Here is a 21,475-nt window from a genome sequence, read left to right on the forward strand (position 1 = left end):
CAGAGCTCTGTATTGGACACTCCCCCCCACACCTTTGTATGGTATTTGTTAAGCACTTACCATGCACCAGGCACTGTTCTAAGCACTGGGTTAGATACAAGGTAATCAGATCGGATACAGTCCATGTCCCACACGCGGCTCACATTCTTAATCTCCATTGTACAGATGAGATAACTGAGGCCCAGAGAAGTGAAGTGACTTGCCCAAGGTCACACAGCAGACAAGTGGCAGAGCTAAGATTAGAACCCAAGTCCTTCTGATTCCCAGGCCCATGCTCTATCCTCTAGGCCATGCTGCTTCTCTTGCTCTGCCCTGGTGGACAGGGTACTGTACTAGATGCTTCCTGAGAATAGAGTGCTGTACTGGGTGCCTCCTGCAGGCAGAGCAGTGTATTGAGCATCTTCTCTATGCAGAGAGCTGTACTTAGTACCTACTGCTCACAAAAGCACTACACTTAATTGTTGGCAGAGTTAGGTGGTGGTGCAAGATCGATCCTTTCCTTCCCAGCATCCAGTTCATGTGGTCTATTTTCTCCTTTGAGCGGTTGTCTAGCCCTGTTATTTTCCTGTGATAGTACCTTCTCCCGCGCCCCCAACTCCCACCCTCTCCAGCCTGGGTGGGTTTCAGCTAAAGACTTGGTAGCCCTGTGACATAGTTGGGGGTGGGTTGAGGGAGGGTCCGGCAGCGACAGAGGAGGAGGGAAAACCGGCCCTCACCTTTCTTGGTTTCACTTTCTCTGATCATGAAAGAGCCCGTCTTGGTCTCCGGCAGCTGGAGCAGTTCCTCCGCTTTGTCCCGGCCCAGACCTTCAAACAGCCAACTATGGGAAAGGAAAGGGAAGTTAGCGGTGACGGGGTCTGGAGGTGTGGGGAGAAGGCAGGTGGAAAAGAACCAACAGGCTGGAGAACTGTCATTTTGGACCTTTCAGTCCTGACAGGAAATGCTCAGGTCTGGTCTTTTAGACTGTGAGCCCACTGTTGGGTAGGGACTGTCTCTATATGTTGCCAACTTGTACTTCCCAAGCGCTTAGTACAGTGCTCTGCACACAGTAAGCTCTCAATAAATACGATTGATGATGATGATGATGGTCAGAGAGAGCTGGGGAGACTGAGGCTGGAGTCCAGCTCTCTTAGCAGGGGCCCATATTGTCCCCCCGCCATTCCATCCCCCTTGCCCCAGGAGTGGGCTCCCGTGGGAAGGGTAGACTGGTGCTATTGGGCAGGTCCCCCTGCCCTCCACATGGATGAAAATCGGCCATCTTTGTCAGAATCTCTGATTCTATTCAAGGACAGTTTTGTGCAGTGGGATTTTTCTGGAGAATCTCCAGGTGGGTCCTCTAGACCCTGGATTTAGCCATTACCTTACAAGCCTAGCCTTCCCAGCCCCAGCCTATTCACTGATAGACATGCTAGGAAGGAGAGCCAAAGTCCCACTGCAAAAATTGTGTGGTACTGGGACTCTGGCTGATGTAATTATCTGGTGTCCTCCCCAGTAGGCTTGGCACGTAGTGAGCACTTGATAAGTGTCTTCATCATTGTGGTTGTGAACACAGGCATCTAGAAGGGGAAACTGGACAGGTCCGGCCTGGTTCTGCAAGGAACCTCCTGCTGGATTGGTGCTGTGGGAGGTGGATCTGCCCAGTGGGCACAGCGCCTTTACCCCCTGAGCTATCAGCCCTTGACGCTGGGCTCCCGGGAGGTACTCACCCATGATAAATCTTGGCTACGCACACCCCAGGGATGTAACTCTCTCGCCCCGACCCGAGAGAAACCGCTCTCCACCAGCCCCCTTCGCTGCAAGAAAAACAGGATTGTTGTCGGCAACTGACAGCAACCATTACGTGGGCCCGCTGCCCGCCTTGTCAGAGAGAAATTTATTTCAAATTGACCGAGAGGGGAGATAGCAGAGATGGGGCATCTATCCAAAATGATCTGTGCATTCTCAACCCTGTGGGCTTAGGTCATTTGAATCAATCAATCAGTGGTACTTATTGAGCAGTTACTTTGTGCAGAACACTGTACTAAGCTCTTGAAAAACTTGGTATTCTCCCTACAGTACTTACGTACATATCTATAAATTATATATTATAAAGGACTTATTTATAGTAATGTCTGTCTCTAGACTCTAAGCTCATTAAGGGTAGGGAATATACCTATATTGTACTGTATCTGTATTGTACTCTCCCAAGTGCTTAAGGTGCTCTGCAAGCAGTAAGTGCTCAATAAATACGATTGATTGATTGCCTGCAGATGGTCTCAGTCCAGTAGGATCTGTGGGCTCCATTCCACCTTCCAGAATGTTAAACTGAATTTAGGACTCAGTCAACCCATTGATTGATTGATTGACAGCTAATAGAGTGAACCATTGGCTCTCTCTCCCCCTGGGAGGGTCAGGCTAAGCGGGGGACTGAGTTAGACGGCCAGGTGCTTTGTCCGTTTCCTGGCTGGTCTCTTTTCTCAGAGATTTCAGAGTTTTGGGACGGGGGTGGTGGTGGTGGGATGATTTACTTACTCTGATATGACACGCAGTTTCTCCCCTCGCTGGAATATCGGGGGACTGATGTCAGGGGAGGGATAGTCACAGAGGACAGCGAGAAAATCATTGTCCACTCCTAGGGAAAAACAGGAGATGTTTTCGGTGAAAAGCTTAGTTGAGAGAGGGAAACTTTTAGTAGGAACAGTAATAGCATTTATTAAGGACTGAATGTGTGCAGAGCACTGTGCTAAGCCCTGGGAGAGAATACACCAGTGGGAATTAGACACTATCCCTGTCCCTCTGTCTGGTGGTTCTTGGTGGTTCTGGACCCCAACCCTCCATTACGCTAACTGGTCTGTAGAGATACCTTCCTGGATACGTTATGTCAACCAATCAACAGTATTTATTGAGCTCTTACTGAGTGCAGAGCACTGTGCTAAGCACTTGAGAGACTACAATACAACATGCAGTGCTTTGCATACAGTCAGTGCTCAATAAATAGCATTGAATGATTTGAATGAATAGATATGCTTCCTGCCCACAGTGACCTTACAGACTAGAGGGGGAGATGGACATTAATTTAAATAAATAATTTATAGATAAGTACATAAGTGCTGTGGGGCTGGGACGGGGGTTGAATAAAGGCAGCAAGTCAGAGCGACACAGAAGGGAGTTGAAGAAAAGGGAAAGAGGGTTTAAGTCGGGGAAGGCCTCTTGGAGGAGGTGTGTCTTCAATAAGGGTTTGAAGGTGGGGAGAGTCATTATCTGTCGAAACCTTGTCTCTACCCTATTGCTTAGTACAGTGCTTGGCACATTGTAAGTACTTAACAAATGCCTCAGTTATTATTACTATTAACTTGGAAAAGTTCCAGGGCAAGGCCAGTAACAGCAGTGGTTCGTCTCGTGCTGTCAGCTCTGATTAGGTCTCCTCAGTTGTCTAAGCCAGCTGGCTGTTTGGCGTTGGCCTTGCCAAGTAGGCCTGCCCCAACCCTGTCTGAGGTTTCTGGGGGTTTTCACCTACATTTCCTGGAAACACTGCCTGAGCCAGATGGTCTCGGGCAAATCATAGTGTCGCTGGGGATTGGGTCTCAAGACGCCAAGGAATGGGAGTCGGTGAGGATGAGGAATCGTGTTAATGTGGAGGCAGCATTTTCCCCCTTGGCTTTGGGCCATCGGCTTGGGGATATGTTGAGATGAAAGGTCTATCTCCTGAAATGACTTATTTTCACCAACTCCCATTCCTTGGCATCTTCCACAAAGGGAAACTTTGAGTCTGCAACAGGCTAGCCCAACTGCACCATCAGATATAAGCACTAATAATAATAATAATAACTGTGGTATTTGTTAAGTGCTTACTGTGTGCCAGGCGCTGCATTAAGCACGGGGGTAGATACAAGCTAATCACGTTGGAGTTGGGTGCAGTCCCTTTCCCACGTGGGGCTCAAAGTCTTAATCCCCATTTTACAGATGAGGAAACTGAGGCACAGAGAATTGAAGTGACTTGCCCAAGGTCACACAGGAGACAAGTAATAATAATAATAATGGCATTTATTAAGCACTTACTGTGTGCAAAGCACTGTTCTAAGTGCTGGGGAGGTTACGAGGTGATCAGGTTGTCCCACGGGGGGCTCACAGTCTTAATCCCCATTTTACAGATGAGGTAACTGAAGCACAGAGAAGTGAAGTGACTTGCCCTAAGTCACACAGCTGACAGTTGGCAGAGCCGGGATTTGAGCCCATGACCTCTGACTCCAAAGACCGGGCTCTTTCCACTGAGCCACGCTGCTTCTCTAGTAGTGCCCCCCACCCCACCCCAGACCTCCAGCTTCATCCCCTCAGCCTCCCCTTGCCCCTTCTCCAACCCCGTACAGTGCCTGGCACATAGTAAGTGCCAGTTGTCAGCTGTGTGACTTTGGACAAGTCACTTGACTTCTCTGTGCCCCAGTTACCTCATCTGTAAAATGGAGATAAGGACTGTGAGCCCCACGTGGGACAACCTGATCACCTTGTATCCTTCCCAGCACTTAGAACAGTGCTTTGCACATAGTAAGCGCTTAACAAATGCCATCATTATTATTATTATTAGTGGAGCGGGGACAGGATTCGAACCCAGCTCCTCCTGACACCTAGGTCATGCAGTGATCTGACAGGATTAGACAGATCATCTCATCAGTCCCCGGGTCCCATCTCCAACGGCAACGGAATGCTGGGAGGATGGTGCAACTATGCCCCGATCGGGATCCGATGGTCTGGGAGAGGAGGATCACCTCAAAACAGAAGCAGGGCTTTCCTTCTGATTGATATTCTAGAAGTAGTTTCTCTTTCTGGATCAGTTCCACTTGAGGAGATTGGGTTCTCTTAACTCTCTGCTTGGCAGAACAAATATGGTCGGGTCCGGTTCTAACCTCACTGAGAAAAGGGTGGGCTTGCAGAAGCATACACATCATCCAGAGTGTGGACGAATGATGGGGATGAGTGGACAAATAATGGGGATGACAAGCCCTAGAGGGGCTAGTTGTCGTCTGTGACTTCGGATCACCGGGAGTTGGGGACTCTGCACTAGATGTATATCATACTTTCCCAAGCGCTTAGTACGGTGCTCCGCACGCAGTAAGTGCTCAGTAAATACCATTGATTGTTCGATTGATAGATGGATAAGGAGATGGCCATTTCTACAGCCCTACTGCCTCAGTTTGTTGAACACCCGATAAGAGAAAAGGACGTGGGGGACAGGAGGGGGGTTTACAGTTGAAAAGCAGTGGAACGTTTTTCAGAAGACGGATGGAAATCGGCCAATTAGAGAGGCTTTCTTGGCTGGTTTGGTTCAGGTCGGGGGTGTAGAAAGAGGGGATGCTGGGGAAACACTCAGTTTGGCCTGGGCGGCGGGGGTTGGGGGGAGATCCTCTCGCCACCATAAAAGCTGATCGGGGATGGAAAAAGTCATCCGAGCTCGCATCATTTGCATCTTGAAAAAAATCCCAAAGGTAAATTCACACGGGTGTTTTCATGAGATCTGCTCATGCATTCAGACCCCTCTTTCAAGAACACAAGGTCTTCGCGTCGGGTGGCCGCCCCGGGGTCACGTGGTGGGCACAGGGAACCCCGAGACCTGGGATTCTGTGGAAGCCGGGGCCGGCCGAAAAGGGGAACGGAGCCAGAAATTGCCTTTTGATGGGCCTGAGAATGCACTAGGAGGGCTTTTTGAGTCAGTGTGCAGAATCACTGAGGCTGCAGGAAAAGCAGCCAAACCAAGTTATCTGTGAGCCTTGAGGTTCCTTTCTGTTGTTTACAAAACCTCCGTAGTTCTGCGACCCTGAACCCACACATTAAGGAATAGGGGAGCCAGGGCCAAGGTGGGGAGGGGAGGCGGGGGTTTGGGGGCCATGGTAGGACACTACGTGTCGGTCTGGAGTGCAGACTTTGTGATTCCTTATCATTCAGTCAAATCTCCTTGGCTTGTTTTTGAGTTTGGCAAGCAGTTTTACTGGGTCACGAAAAGTTAAGAGATCCTTGCCAAACTTCCTGTGTGAGCAGCCGACAGCACACTGGAATGTGTTTGTGTGTATGTACGTGTGTACATATGTGCGTCCCCCCCTGTTTAGACCCTTAAGCAGACAGAGGATGAGACTCGGTAATAAGAGGTAAACTACCACTAAATTTGTAGAACTCCTTTTATTTTACAGAGCACCTTTTATTTTCCCAACCTCATCCTATCCAATGTCTCCCTGGTCCCCACAACATTCCTGTGGATTGGTCAGGGGCAGGTAATGATGACCCTGTAGTATTTATGAGCAAACCAAATTAGCGTAGCCTAGTGGTTAAAGCGTGGGCCTGGGTGGGAGTCAGGACGTGGGTTCTAATTCTGACTCCACCACTTGTCTGCTGTGTGACCTTGGGCAAGTCACTTCGCTTGTCTGTGCCTCAGTTTCTTCAGCTGCAAAATAGGGATTAGACTGTGAGCCCCATGTGGGGACAGGGACTGTGTCCAACCTGTTTAACTTGTTTCTACCCCAGTGCTTAGAACATGCTTGGCACATGGTAGCCACTTAATAAATACCATAACAACAGCAACAACTTAAAAAAAAAAGACAAGGTAGAGATAGGTTAAAAAAACTGGAAAAAAGGACAGACTAGAGTGCAGGCCTGAGAGCTGTGCCGGGGCTCTTTGCCGCCGACTCCCTGACTGGAAACCGCGCTGCTAAGAAATCCGCAGCGCGGCATGAGGGTGGAGCAGTCGGCTGCTTGCGGAAGAAACAGGGCCAGAAATTGGTTCCACGGAAGTTGGCTGAAACTGGGGTGGCAAGGCCGCCGCTGGGCCGGAAGAGATAGGTGCTCTCCGCCCACGGCTCCGGGGCCCACGAGGCAAGGCTGTGAAATTTCTGGGTGGGCCCGGAAGGGTTCCCGGGAAGCTAAAGGAGAACAACCTAGAGGATAGAGCATGGGCCTCGGAGTCAGAAGGACCTGGGTTCTAATCCCAGCTCTGCTACTTTGCTGAGTGATCTTGGGCAAGTGACTTCACTTCTCTGTGCCTCAGTTACCTCATCTGTACAGTGGGGATTGAGGCTGAGAGCCCTATGTGGGACAGGGACTATGCCCAATCTGTACCCCAGCGCTTAGCACGGTGCCCGGCATGTAGTAAGCTCTTAACAAATATTAAAAAAAAAAAAGCCAGAGGAGGTAATGAAGCGTGGGTGCCCAGGTCCAGCACCAGGAGCACAATTCTGGGAACTGGGAAAACCCAGCTCGACCCGGGGTTGGTAGAGTGGGTGTGATTAGCTCCGATCCTGCCGATGCCGATGTCTGGGCTGAGTCAACCCGTACCCCAGAGCCCGGCTCCTTTCTGAGGACCAAGTGGGCACTTGGCTGAGTGTCAGGACTGAGCAAGCAGTTGAGTGTATGCCAGGTTGGCTCTCTGAACCCCAAGGCCCAAGTGCCCAGGAGATTGGTGCCCCCCCAGGAAGACTCCAGACCGCAAAAACATCCGCAGCCCTCCTGGGCCCCAGGGGGTCAAAGCGTTCACATCTCATTTCATCCTCTCGGAGAAGCAGCGTGGCTCTGTGGAAAGAGCACGGGCTTTGGGGTCAGAGGTCATGGGTTCAAATCCCAGGCCTGCCACTTGTCAGCTGTGTGACTTTGGGAAAGTCACTTAACTTCTCTGTGCCTCAGTTACCTCATCTGTAAAATGGGGATTAAGACTGTGAGCCCTATGTGGGACAACATGATCACCTTGTATCCTCCAGCACTTAGAACAGTGCTTTGCACATAGTAAGCACTTAATAAATGCCATCATTATTACTATTATTATTATAACCTGTCTCGGCCAAAAATTGGGGTTTTTTCGAAACCAGAATTCTTCCCCAAGTACACTGCCCTGTGGCAGGAGGGGACAAAGGTGGGAGATGGGGAATTGTACCCAGACTCGGGCAGGAATTGTATCAATAGGAGGGGAATCAGGAGCCAGGAAATCTGGGTTCTAATCCCATCTCTGCCACTTGGACTTGGGCAAGTCACTTCACCTCTCTGGACCTAACTTTTCTTGTCTGCAAAATGGGACTAACACCCTCCTTTTCCTACCACACAGTGATGTCAGGAGGATAAAAAGCGACGTCATGTGAAAGCCCTCTAGATAAGAAACAGTGTTAGCCACATTTGTTATGGCGTTCATTCATTCATTCATTCAATCGTATTTATTGAGCACTTACTGTGTGCAGAGCACTGTACTATGAGCTTGGGAAGTACAAGTTGGCAACATATAGAGACAGTCCCTACCCAACAGCGGGCTCACAGTCTAGAAGGGGGAGACAGACAATAAAACAAAACATATTAACAAAATAAAATAAATAGAATAGTAATTATTAATTATTAATAGCCTCCTGATTCTGTCCAACATCCGTCTGAAGAAACTTGCCCACTGGGTAGCTTCTCTGTGCCTTGATTTCCTCGTAAATTTTACTGGTAAATCCCGGTAAAATGGGGATTTACCACCTATTCTCCCTCTCCTATGGACTGTGAGCCTGCTAGCGGACAGGAACCCTATCCAACCTGATAGCTTTGTATCTACCCCAACAATTAGTACAGTGCTTGACACGAATAATAATAATCATGATAATAGTGGTATTTGTTAAGCACTTACTATGTGCCAAGCACTGTTCTAAGCACTTAACAAATACCATAACTATTATTATTGTCTAACGGGCCTTAGTGCTTGGAAAATCATTTGCAGCTGGTCCGTGTAAACACTGCCTCTGAGCATTCCAGGGAAGCCGGAGAGCCACAGACGGAGGGACCAGTGAGGAAAAGTGGTCCATGGCCATTGCCCAGAATCCCACGGTCGGGCCGTGACCGTGAAAGCCCGGACTTCATCATCATCATCATCAATCGTATTTATTGAGCGCTTACTATGTGCAGAGCACTGTACTAAGCGCTTGGGAAGTACAAATTGGCAACATATAGAGACAGTCCCTAACCAACAGTGGGCTCACAGTCTAAAAGGGGGAGACAGAGAACAAAACCAAACATACTAACAAAATAAAATAAATAGAATAGCTATGTACAAGTAAAATAAATAAATAAATAAATAGAGTAATAAATATGTACAAACATATATACATATATACAGGTGCTGTGGGGAAGGGAAGGAGGTAAGATGGGGGGATGGAGAGGGGGACGAGGGGGAGAGGAAGGAAGGAGCTCAGTCTGGGAAGGCCTCCTGGAGGAGGTGAGCTCTCAGCAGGGCCTTGAAGGGAGGAAGAGAGCTAGCTTGGCGGATGGGCAGAGGGAGGGCATTCCAGGCCCAGGACTTCCCACCTAGGTTCTTCTGGGGATTCCGTCCAACGCGGACAGCCCCAGTAGGTAAGTGTTTAGTACAGCGTTCGGCACACAGTAAGCACTCGATAAGTACCATTTACTGGTGGGCATTCTGTCCCCTATCCCGTTCCCACCCCCAGAGACCCAGCTTACCTGAAAGGCAGGGCGGGGGCCTGGCAGGTGGAGCCACCTCCGTCTTCACGGTGTTCCCCATCGCTTCCACTCCGGTTCGGACGTACAGACCCAAGGCTGAGGCAGGGGGACAGACAGACAGAACACAGACTGAGCACCACGCCTGCGCTGAGAGGGAGGAGGGCGAGAGCCCCGTTCAAAGGGCGTCGTGGGCCATGGCGAGCACCCAGGCTCCTGGGGAGCCGGCGTCTTCGTGTGCCGGAGGCAGCTCGGGGTTTGGTGAACCTGCGGGGCTCGAGTTCCTTTATCGGGGGAATGACGGAGAAAACCGCAGAGAGGGAAGTTGCTAGTAAATACTGCAAGTAGCAGAAGTTTCCATCGCTCTGAGTGCAGCCGGGAGGAAGTCAGAGCGGTAGCTCTCTGTGGGACACAGCTGAGCAGGAGTCTGCACCTCTGCTTCCCTGAGGCCAGGGAGCAAGCCCAAGAGTCTGCAGACTAGCTCGGACAGAACAGTGAGGGGCCTTCCTAGACTAGAGGGTCTGGGGTATGGACTACCAACGCTGCCTTGGGCTGTCCCGGACAGGGAGTGTCCTAGCAAAGCCAAGCAGATGTTCCAGAGACCCCCGCCGCCCCCCTCCAAGCACCCACGTTTCCTGTTCCGAGGGCCTGGAACATCCTCCCTCTTCATATCCGACAGACAATTACTCTCCCCCAGTTCAAAGCCTTATTGAAGGCCCATCTCCTCCAAGAGGCCTTTGCTGACTAAGCCCTCCTTTCCTCTTCTCCCACTCCCTTCTGCGCCACCTTGACTTGCTCCCTTTTTTCACCCCACCCCCTCCCAGCCCCATAGCACTTATGTAGATATCTGTAAGTTATTGGTTTATATTAATATCTGTCTCCCCCTCTAGACTGTAAGCTCATCGTGGACAGGTAATGTGCCTGTTATATTGTCCTCTCCCCAGCATTTAAAACAGTGCTCTGCACACAGTATGTGCTCAATAAATACAATTGTTTGACTCCTGCTCCTCCTCACATTTCCCAAGCGCTCAGCCGGAGTCAGCACATGCTCCTAATGCTGCTGTTCCCATGGCTCCTAGCCTGGCAGGATGCATGGAGCAAACAGGAAGGAATGAGGCAGCTGTCCAGTGGTTCAATTCCCAGGTGTTGACCATCTGAGCTCCAGTTTTCTTTTTTTCCTTATCATGGTACCTGTTAAATGCTTACTTTGTGCCAAGCACCATACTAAGCACTGAGGTAGATACAAGGTAATCAGGTTGGACACAGTCCCTGTCCCACGTGGGGCTCTTAGTCTAAATTAGAGGGAGTAGGGTTTAATCCCTATTTTACGAGAAGCAGCATGGCATAGTGATAGAGCATGGGCTTGGGAGTCCGAAGGTTGTGGATTTTAATCCCGGCTTGGCCACTTATCTGCTGTGTGACCTTGGGCAACTTACTTCAGTTCATCCATTCATTCATTCAATCATATTTATTGAGTGCTTACTGTGTGCAGAGCACTGTACTAAGCGCTTGGGAAGTACAAGTTGGCAACATATAGAGACGGTCCCTACCCAACAGCGGGCTCACAGTCTAGAAGGGGGAGACAGACAGTTCTGTGGGCCTCAGTTACCTCATTTGTAAAATGGGGATTGAGACTGTGACAGGGACTGTGTCCATCCTGATTTGCCTGTATCAACCCCAGCGCTTAGCACAGTGCCTAGCACACAGTTAAGCGTTTAACAAATACCATTGTTATTATTATTATTATTTACAGATGAGGAAAGAGATCCAGTGAAGTTACTTGGACAAGGTCACACACAACAGGCAAGTGGTGGAGCCAGAATTAGAACCCAGGTCTTTGGACTCCTAGGCCTGTGCTCTTTCCCCCAGGCTACACTGCTTCCTGGAGGCCACACTGCTTCCTGTTGGGAATGTCAGGCTGTCTGCTCCTTCCATAGGCTCAACCCAGTACTGAGGAACGGGTGCTAACAAAGTCGTCACAGAAAACAGAAGACACCCTAGTGGAAAAAGCACAGGCCTGAGAGTCAGAGGATTTGGGTTCTAATCCTGGCTCTGCCATTTGCTTGTTGTGGGCAAGTCAAGCGCACTGTGGACATGTCTGTTTATTGTTGTATTGTACTCTCCCAGTCGCTTAGTACAATGCTCTGCACAGAGTAAGCGCTCAATAAATATGATTGACTAGCTGAACCTCAGTTTCCTCATCTGGAAAATGGAGATTTGATACCTGTTCTCCCTATGACCTAGACTGAGAGCCCCATGAGAGGTAGGAACTATGTGTAGCCTGATTGTTTACCCCAGCACTCTGCACAGTGCTCAATACATAGTAAGTGCTTCAGAAGCCTCACAGTTATATTTACTACATGGCCAGTGAGCTGAGTATTCCGCTTGATCTAAATTCAGGGGCAGGACCACTGTGTTCTCCCTGTCCCCTGAAGCCATCCATGAGGGTCTGGCCAGGGGCCCAGGATCTGTTTGATTCTCAGATCCCAGCCCCATGTCTGGTCTACCGGACTCCCCCTAATAACTCCCTCCAAGGATGCAGGGAGGTCCTTTTCAGATCCAAAACTGGCAATTCAGCTCTAGATTTATCTGGAGACCTCCCTCCTCCACCAATCCATCCACTGCCCAAATCAGCATGGCTCTCACAGTCCCCCAATCCCATTACCACCCTCACCTGCATCCTTTTTCCCATGAACTGCCCAGTTGCCCTTGTTCAAGCTTCCCTTCTCTTCTCATTCAAGGAGAATTCAGGATCATGCATCTCTTCCCCCACCACCCCGGCTCCCTCTGTCCTCCTGGCCCCAGCTCCTTCATCTGTCCTCCTCCTCCTCTTCCTCTTTCCCGCTCTCCTCCTCTTCCTCCTCCAATCCCATCAAGACTCATAGAGAGCTCAAATCCCAGCTCCCCAAGAAGCCCCGCAATCCTCCCCCTGACATTCTCCGCCTCACCCTGGCAGTGAACCAAGAAATAGAAAGCGAAATCTCCCTCTCCCTCCCCCCGCTGAATTGTTTGTGTCATCCATCCAGGAGTCCTGGCAAGTCCGGCCTAGGGTCTGGGTCCTGCCCAGCCTGGAACTGAGGAGGGGGTAGGGAATGCAATCTGGGAATGTTAGGAATACAGCCCCATCACTGCTAAGGTTCTAGCTTCAGTCTAGTAAGAGGAGTTCACCTAATTTCTGGTATGAGTTGTCTTAGACAATCCAGGGTAAATTCAGCAGAGTTTCAGTGGGGGTGGGACACCCTTTATTGCCCCTGATCTGGACCAGGTGCTGCAATTTAGAGAGCAATTCTGAGTGGTTCTGAACATCCGACAGGCCTCCTTCACCCTTCGGCCCACCGAGAAGCATCATGGCCTGAGGGCCAGGAGATTCAATAATAATCATAATTATAGCATTTGTTAAGTGCTTACTATGTGCCAAGTGTCGTTCTAAGCGCTGGTGTAGATACAGGGTTGTCAGGTGGAACACAATCCCTGCCCCGCATGAGGCTCACAGTCTAGGCAGGAGGGAATAGGATTTAATCCTCATTTTACAGATAAGGAAATGAGGTCCAGAAAAGCTAATAATAATGATGATGATGATGATGATGGCATTTGTTAGGTGCTTACTATGTGCGAAGCACTGTTCTAAGCTCTGGGGTGGATATAAGGTGATCAGGTTGTCCCACGTGGATCTTACAGTCTTAATCCCCATTTTACAGATGAGGTCACTGAGGCCCAGAGAAGTTAAGTGACTTGCCCAAAGTCACACAGCTGACAAGTGGTGGAGCTGGGATTAGAACCCATGACCACTGGCTCCCAAGCCTGAGCTCTTTCCACTGAGCCACGCTGCTTCTCACACAGTTAAGTCACACAGCAAGGTTACACAGCAGAAGAGTGGCAGAGCTGGGATTAGAACCCAGGTCCTGCAACTCCCAGTCCTGTGCTGTCTCCACTGGGCCAAACTGCTTCTCAAGTTCTAGTCCCGGCTTGCTCCGTGACTCTGGGAAAGTCACTTCACATCTCTGGGCCTCAGTTTCTTCATCTGTTGGGTGGGGATAAAATACCACATTCTCTCTCCCTCTGAGACTGTGAGCTCCTTGTGGGACCGAGATGGTATCCAATCTGATTATCTTATAGTTACTCCAGCAGATAGCACAGTGCTTGGCACAATAGCTATTATCCCAGGCGAAGAGGTTGTGGAAATCAGTGGCTCTGTTTTCCCCCAAAGAAATAGAGACCCAGAGGAGGTAGAAGTCTGGCCCAAGAAGCTTCCCTGAGTTAGGGGTAGGAATAGGAGTCTGCATTTGCTCTGTTGACCAGAACCTGTTCTCCCACTGACCTGGGTCAGACAGAGCTCTGAGTTTCATTCTGCTCCACTGCGGTCGAACCCCCATGGTCTCACCCTCAGAGGGCCGCAGCAAGGTTTGTCTCTGATCATCCGTTGGAATCCATCCAAATGAACAGTCAGAATTGATGTCTGGGCTGCATTCTTTCAAGTCAGAAGGTGACGGCAAGCCCTGGAGTGCTTAGTACAGAATTCTGCACACAGTTGGTGCTCAGTACTTGCCCCTGATTGATTGGTATAAAGAAGGGGGCATTTAGAGCAGATCGGCATCTCCTCGGCCATCCAGCAGTGCCGTTGTGGTCGGGGATTTATCTGGGGGTCCTAAAGCCGGGGTGATAGGGGACTAGCTAAAGCCAAGGCCTGGTGGACCTCAGAAGCGGTTTCCCCCCACCCCCATCATCTGTATTCGATATTCCCACCGTTGCTGTAAAGTTGGGCGTAGATCTAGGCAGCAGGAGCTGCTTGCTCTGGAGTTGGGACCCCCGCCCCCGCCGAAAGTGGCTCAGCCTCAGGTGGTCCCACTGCCGGGGGCACTAGCCACCGCCCCGGTGCCAGCAGCCAGAGACCAAAAACCACATCCTGAGCAAGAGAGTGAGAGAACACAAGCAGGCCCTCCACCCAACGGCGACGTGACCTCCTTAGAAACAGGTGTTCTGTGCCTGTATTTATTTTCTTTTGGGTCGGTATGAAGACCTTCCTAGCGTGCAGGTGAAGGACCTGAAACTTGAACCCAGAGGGGCAGAGGGGGTAAGGTAAGCTTCACAGCCTTCTGAAAGCAAGCCTTCCCCAACCCACGGCATTCAGTAACTTCCCCTAGCGAGACACGGGCCGCCCTTCACCAGGCCGGGCTAGCCAGAAAGCCAGCGTCGTCCCTCTCTGTCCTCGGCCCCCACGGTTCGGTCCCTGCGGACCTTACTTCAGGTGGCTTGTTGCACAGAGGGTGGTCATTGGGAAAGTCTGTGCTTGAGGGGGCTGGGAGACCCCCAAGGCCACGTGCTGGGGCCACCGGGGATGTTTAGGGAGTGGATGGTGGGTGAGCCCCATGCAGGACAGTCCAACCCAATTAAATTTACATCTTCTGCAGTGCTTAGAACAGTACTTGACACATAGTTATTATTATTCTTATTATTATTATTATTATTATTATTATGTTTTCACATAGCCAAAGGTGGCGTGGGTCATGAGAGGGCCGATTATGGAGATGCCCTTCAATCAATCAGTTGATGGTATTTGTTGAACCTTACTGCATGCAGAGCACTGTACTAAGCGCTTGGGAAAGCACAATATAATAGAGTTGGTATACGCGATCACTGCACACTGGGAGTTTACTGTACCTTTAGGCGCAGAGCTGGTGGTTAGCACAGTCAATTCTGACACTTTTTTATTGTATTTGTAAAATGCTATTATGTGCCAGACACGGTACTAAGCGCTAAGGTAGATGATCAGGTTTGACACAATCCCTGTCCCACAAAGCGCTCGCGGTTTTAATCCCCATTTTACATTTGAGGGAATTTAGGCCCAGAGAAGTGAAGTGACTTGCATAAGGTCACACAGCAGACAAGTGGCAGAGCCAGAATTAGAACCCAGGTCCTTCCGACTCCAAGGCCAGTGTTCAACTCATGTGGCTCGGTCACTATCCCTGTTCGCCAGCTGGGATGCTGTCCCCTCTGGGCTGGAAGTCGTTGCGGGCAATGAGCATGTCTACCAACTCTGTTGTATTGCAGTCTGCCAAGCACTTAGTTCAGTGCCCTGCGCACAATAAGTGCTCAAAAAATACCACTGATTGATTGACAGTGGGAGCATCTGCTGAGGGTAATCTGCTGAAGGGCTGAGGTACTGCAACTGCCATGGAAACTCACGAGCCCAGCTTCAGTGCTAGTAGTAATAATAATACCTATGGTATTTGTTTTTTGGTTGTTTTTTTTTTAATGGCATTTATTAAGCGCTTACTATGTGCAAAGCACTGTTCTAAGCGCTGGGAAGGTTACAAGGTGATCAGGTTGTCCCACGGGGGGCTCACAGTCTTAATCCCCATTTTACAGGTGAGGGAACTGAGGCCCAGAGAAGTTAAGTAACTTGCCCAAAGTCACACAGCTGACAACTGGCGGAGCCGGGATTTGAACCCATAACCTCTGACTCCAAAGCCCGGGCTCTTTCCACTGCGCCACACTGCTTCCTTAAACACTTACTATGTACCAAGCACTGTACTAAGCACTGGGGTAGAAAATCGGGTCCCACATGGGGCTCACAGTCTAAGTAGAGGGGAAAACAGGTATTAAATCCTTATTTTGCAGATGAGGCACAGAGAAGTTAAGTGATTTGCCCAAGGTCTCACAGCAAGTTTGTGGTGAAGCTGGAATTAGAAGCCAGGTTCTCAGGTTCCCAGGACCATGTTCTTTTCTCTAGTGCTTGTGGGAATCAGCATTGCACAGTGGTTAGAGCACGGGCCTGGGAATCAGAAGGTCACGGGTTCTAAATCCGGCTCCGCCACTTGTCTGCTGCATGACCTCGGAGAAGCAGCGTGGCTCAATGAAAAGAGCACAGGCTTTGGAGTCGGAGGTCAGGGGTTCAAATCCCAGCTCCGCCACTTGTCAGCTGTGTGACTTTGGGCAAGTCACGTAACTTCTCTGGGCCTCAGTTACCTCATCTGTAAAATGGGGATTAAGACTGTGAGCCCCTTGGGACAACCTGATCACCTTGTAACCTCCCCAGGGCTTAGAACAGTGCTTTGCATGTAGTAAGCGCTTAATAAATGTCATTATAATAATAAAATAAGCTACTTCACTTCTCTGAGCCTCAGTTACCTCATCTGTAAAATGGGGGTTGGGACTGTGAGCCCCATGTGGGACAGGGACTGCGTCCATCCCAAGTTGCTTACGTCTACCCCAGTGCTTAGTACAGTGCCTGGCACATGGTAAGAGTTTAACAAATACCATTTTTTTTTTTAGTAGTAGTAATAGTATTTATTAAATGCTCACTGCGTGCGAATACTGTACTAAGTTCTTAGAGTGAAGATACATGTGGGATTTGGCCATGATCCCTGCCCCTCGATGGAGGGCTTTCAATCCAAAAATCTTTAGACCTCTTAGGAAGCCTTCACTTGGATCCCACAGCCCATGAAGAGCGGAATGCTTGCCCCATTCAACAACAGGGTTGTGCACTTGCTTTGTTGTGTTAGAGGAAATGGTGGCACACCCCCGTGTGGTACTGGAGAAAATAGTTGTGCACATGAAGGTAATTTTGGAGAAAATGGTTAGATACAAATAGGCAGAGTTGGAGGAAATGGAGGCACAAACGCCTGAGGTTTTGGAAAATATTGTTGTATAAATGCTCATAGTGTTGAAGGAAATGGTTTTGCACGTGCTCACAGGCTTGGTCGGAGTGAGTTCTACAGCTCAGGTTTTCCTCAACACGGGAGGACTGATTATTTGTACTGCAGGTTTAATCCTTGTAGCAGTCACCCTCGGTATGAGGCAGTTTGTATTTTGGGTCTCATATATTAAAGAAGCATCTTAATTTTCTGGTTCTCTTTGTATCTTGTCTATTCCTGTTTCTCCTGCCTCTTCCAATATGATTGTAAGTTCCTCAAGGGCAGGGAACCTGTCTTACTCTTCTTCTGGAGCTCCCCCAGGACCAGGCAGAACACTCTGACTGGGTTCTCAGAGGTTGTTCAGAAACTTTATTGCCAACTGATGTTTATGTTCAGAGTAGATGTCGGTTGAATGATCAGCCTGAGGGACCCTGTATGGTTTTTTTATGATATTTGTTAAGTGCTGTACTAAGTGCTGGGGCAGATACAAGCTAATCAGGGTGGATACGGTCCATGTCCCGCATGGGGCGCACAGTCTTAATCTCCATTTTACAGATGAAGTAACTGAGGCACAAAAATGTTTAGTGATTGCCCAAGGTCAAATAGTAGACAAGGGCTTGGGAGAATACAGTGCCCTCAGGATGCTACTAGGAACCATGGAATGGTTGTTCTACTAGAAGTCCATCCCAGGAGTTGGGGGAAAAACCCAAATTGAATACCTTTCAACTCTCCCTCTACTTCTCTCATTTTTCCTCCAGTAGCCATCTATTTATTTATATTAATGTCTTTCTGCCCCTCTAGACTGTGAGCTTGTTGTGGACAGGGATTGTGTCTGTTTATTGGTGTTTCATACTCTCCCAAGAGCTTAAGACTGTACTCTGCACTCAGTAAGCACTAATAAATACAACTGACTGACTGACTATGGCCCTTGGGTCCATGAATGGATCCGAACCCTTTTCCAACTTGCTGTTGTTTTTGGCCTATGCAATGTCTTGTGATAATAAATTCCATGTGTTTGCCCCCCGGTGGGAATGAATGCTACAAAACCAGAAAATAAGAACTTCTGATGAATCCACCATGATTTTCCAATAACTTCAGGCTTTTAAAGTGGGACAGTTCCAATTTTTTGTACCCGTAATGGATTTCAGTCTTCAGATGATTTGACGCTCGTTACTTTGATAGAGACCTTCTGTCTGCAGGTCTTTTGATGGTTTGATGGTTCCAAAATTAACTGAGTTCTTAAAGTCCTCCCCTGCCCCTGTGATGGGTTTTTTTTGTTGTTGTTTTTTAAGAAATGGTATTTGTTAAGTGCTTACTAGGTGTCAGGCACTCTACTAATTAGGTTGGACACGGTCCATGTCCCCCACGGGGGTCACAGTATTAACCTCTAATTTACAGAAGAGGTAACAGGAATGGAGAAGTTAGGTGACATGCCCAAGGTGGAGCTGGGATTAGAACCCAGGTCCTTGTGACTGCCAGGCCTATGGTCTAACCAGAGTTGTCCCCCAAAATGGGCCGGGAGTGACAAGAAAGGAAGATGTGCTCTCAGCCCCTGAGTCTGCTCTTGGCCACTTTCACACCAACCCTGGACCAAATTCCCATCATCTACTGTTACTGCTGGTTGGAACTTTCTCTCATTGCTCAGTTCTGGGAGGGATGGGGGAAGCCTGCTGGAGCCCTGCCTCAAAACGGGGAGGAAGAGGGGGAATCTGGCCTCTCCCATGATGACACCGACAAAGCACCTTGCTCTCATGCCTCCCTTCCTGCACCGTCAGCAGGACTCTCCGTACCAAACTGGCTGGTAGAGTTAGGATCTATTGCAGCTCTTAGGCGGAAGGAAGTACAGAAGGACAGGGTCTGGTTTTTTTTTTTTTAGTCCTTGGGGTGACGAGCATCCGTGTGTTGGGAACACAGTGTTCTCAGCCCGTTTGGTTGGGTCGTGCTTTTGTCTTGACCTTCCAGGCAAGCCGCTGCCTCTTTCTGCCTTTCTCGTCAGCCTCCGATCCCTCAGATGATAGCGGTATTGAAAACACGAAGCAGGCAGAACACCCTGTATTCAGATTGCCACCCACAGGTTTGGGAGGGGCTGTCCCCCCGGGCTGCCGTTTCCAGCGGAAAGCAGAACTCCCTCTCCCACTGGGGACGGCGGACTCCTGGCCGGGACTTGGATGGCATTTGAGGAGACAAACTCCTCCAGAAAAATGCCTATTTCCAGTCCTGGATCGAGTGGGAATCACTTTAGCAGTCAATGGAACAGTACCCAAGTAGAAAGCTCCTCTTTTAGCATTGTTGAATTCTAAGGCTGGTATTGCTTACAGTGCACCCTGGAGAGTTTACTTTGGCGTGACAGTTCCTTCCCCTCCCATCAAAGCATTTTGACTGACTTCATCGAGCGATCAAAACCCTTTTCCATTTAGGAGAGATAAAGTCAGCAGGAGGTGCTGATAATAATAATAATAATAATCATAATGATAGCATTTATTAACTGCTTACTATGTGCAAAGCACTGTTCTAAGCTCTGGGGAGGTTACAAGGTGATCAGGTTGTCCCACGGTGGGACTCACAGTCTTAATCCCCATTTTCCAGATGAGGGAACCGAGGCAGAGAGAAGTGAAGTGACTTGCCCAAAGTCACAGCTGACAAGTGGCAGAGCTAGGATTTGAACCCATGACCACTGACTCCAAAGCCCATGCTCTTTCCACTAAGCCACGTGAACCCTTGGAAAATTAGGTTCTGTGTCATCATATATGCAAATTAAAAATAGAATTGAAGTTTTAATTAATGGCTTACATATTTATGTAGCTCTTTGGTCATGCTGTTATAGTTCTTCAATTTAAATCCCTTTTTCAAATAGAACTGTATTATTTTGATCGAGAAGCAGCGTGGCCTAGTGGAAAGAGCACTGTCCTGGGAGTCAGAGGACCTGGGTTCTAATCCCAGCTCTGCTTCTGGTCTGCTGGGTGACCTTGGACAAGTCACTTCACTTCTCTCTGCCTCGGTTCCCTCATCTGAAAAATGGGGATTAAATATCTGTTCTCCCTCCTACTTAGGGTGGGAGTCCCATGTGAGACAGGGATTGGGCCTGATCTGATTAACTTGTCTCTACCCCACTACTTAGAACAGTGCTTGACAGATAGCAACTGCTTTACAAATACCAGAACCAGAAGCAGCGCAGCCTATTCATTCATTTAATCGTATTTATTGAGCACTTACTGTGTGCAGAGCACTGTACTAAGCGCTTGGGAAGTACAAATTGGCAACATATAGATACGGTACCTACCCAACAGTGGGCTTACAGTCTAGAAGAATAAAGCACAGGCCTGGGAGTCCCACAGTGGGCTCACAGTCTTAATCCCCATTTTACAAAGGTGATATTTGAGGCACAGAGAAGTGAAGTGATTTGCCCAAGGCCACATAGCAGACAAGTGGCAGAGCTGGAATTAGAACCCGAATCCTTCCAACTCCCAGACCTGTGCTTTATCCACTAGGATTTCGGTCCCCGTTTCCACCAGTTATTCCAATCCCATCCGCTTCAAAGGGCACCTTGAGTACTGGCTATTCCCATCCTTAAAATCTCCAGGGAAGGAGTGTCCGCCCTCTCCACACCAACCCAACACATGCATACACACCCCGCCTTGCAAATCCACATTTCCCCCTGCCTGCGTCCTGGCAATTCTCAGGCAAGTTCCTCTTGGCTCCATTGAAGTCTGCTTTTCCCCATCTCACCTCCCCAGATCAATCAATCAATCAATCAATCGTATTTATTGAGCGCTTATTGTGTGCAGAGCACTGTACTAAGCGCTTGGGAAGTACAAGCTGGCAACATATAGAGACAGTCCCTACCCAACAGTGGGCTCACAGTCTAGAAGGGGGAGACAGAGAACAAAAGCAAACATACTAACAAAATAAAATATAATAGATAGGTACAAGTAAAATAAATAAATAAATAAATAGAGTAATAAATATGTACAAACATATATACATATATACAGGTGCGGTGGGGAAGGGAAGGAGGTAAGATGAATTTTCAATTCTATCAAGTCCCCAGTGAATGTGTCACTGGTGTTTTACACCCCAAGCGTGGCTCGCTGACCTTGTCACTTGAAGTTACTCATAAACAGTAGGGAGTTAGTCCTGAATCTGCCCTTTTTCAGGTCAGGCCCCATAACACAGCCAAAATGCAAAGCTCACTGCTCACCCCAACATCTTTAAAGAGACAGGGATGTTTTTGTCCTGTTTCACTATGAATCGAAGTTTTTTTGTCCTTGAGCACATGGGCTTGCCTAGGGTAGTTTTAATGAGCAAACCCTGATGGTGAAATTAACTTGAACCTTTTTACCATCTTTGTTATAGTGGAAGCCCTGTCCAGTAGAGATAACTTTGTGCCTGTCTTAGTGCCTACCCCATAG

The 21,475-nt window shown here is 48.9% G+C and overlaps 2 protein-coding genes across 2 annotated transcripts in view; one reads left to right on the top strand and one right to left on the bottom strand.

Moving 5' to 3' along the window:
• TG (thyroglobulin) overlaps positions 1–21,475 on the top strand; it is a 163,035-nt gene that overhangs the window by 112,125 nt on the left and 29,435 nt on the right. The gene's annotated exons all lie outside the window — the stretch shown is intronic.
• SLA (Src like adaptor) overlaps positions 1–21,475 on the bottom strand; it is a 34,410-nt gene that overhangs the window by 11,570 nt on the left and 1,365 nt on the right. Inside the window, exons 2-5 of the mRNA XM_038760582.1 lie at positions 9,436–9,531; positions 2,512–2,611; positions 1,707–1,793; positions 717–820 (exon numbers count right to left, since the gene is read on the bottom strand). Coding sequence (XP_038616510.1) covers positions 717–820; positions 1,707–1,793; positions 2,512–2,611; positions 9,436–9,496 — 352 coding nt within the window. The 5' untranslated portion in view covers positions 9,497–9,531. The remainder of the gene's footprint in view (positions 1–716; positions 821–1,706; positions 1,794–2,511; positions 2,612–9,435; positions 9,532–21,475) is intronic.

The sequence above is a fragment of the Tachyglossus aculeatus genome, chromosome 18 (assembly GCF_015852505.1).
Source record: "Tachyglossus aculeatus isolate mTacAcu1 chromosome 18, mTacAcu1.pri, whole genome shotgun sequence".
Classification (NCBI taxonomy): domain Eukaryota; kingdom Metazoa; phylum Chordata; class Mammalia; order Monotremata; family Tachyglossidae; genus Tachyglossus; species Tachyglossus aculeatus.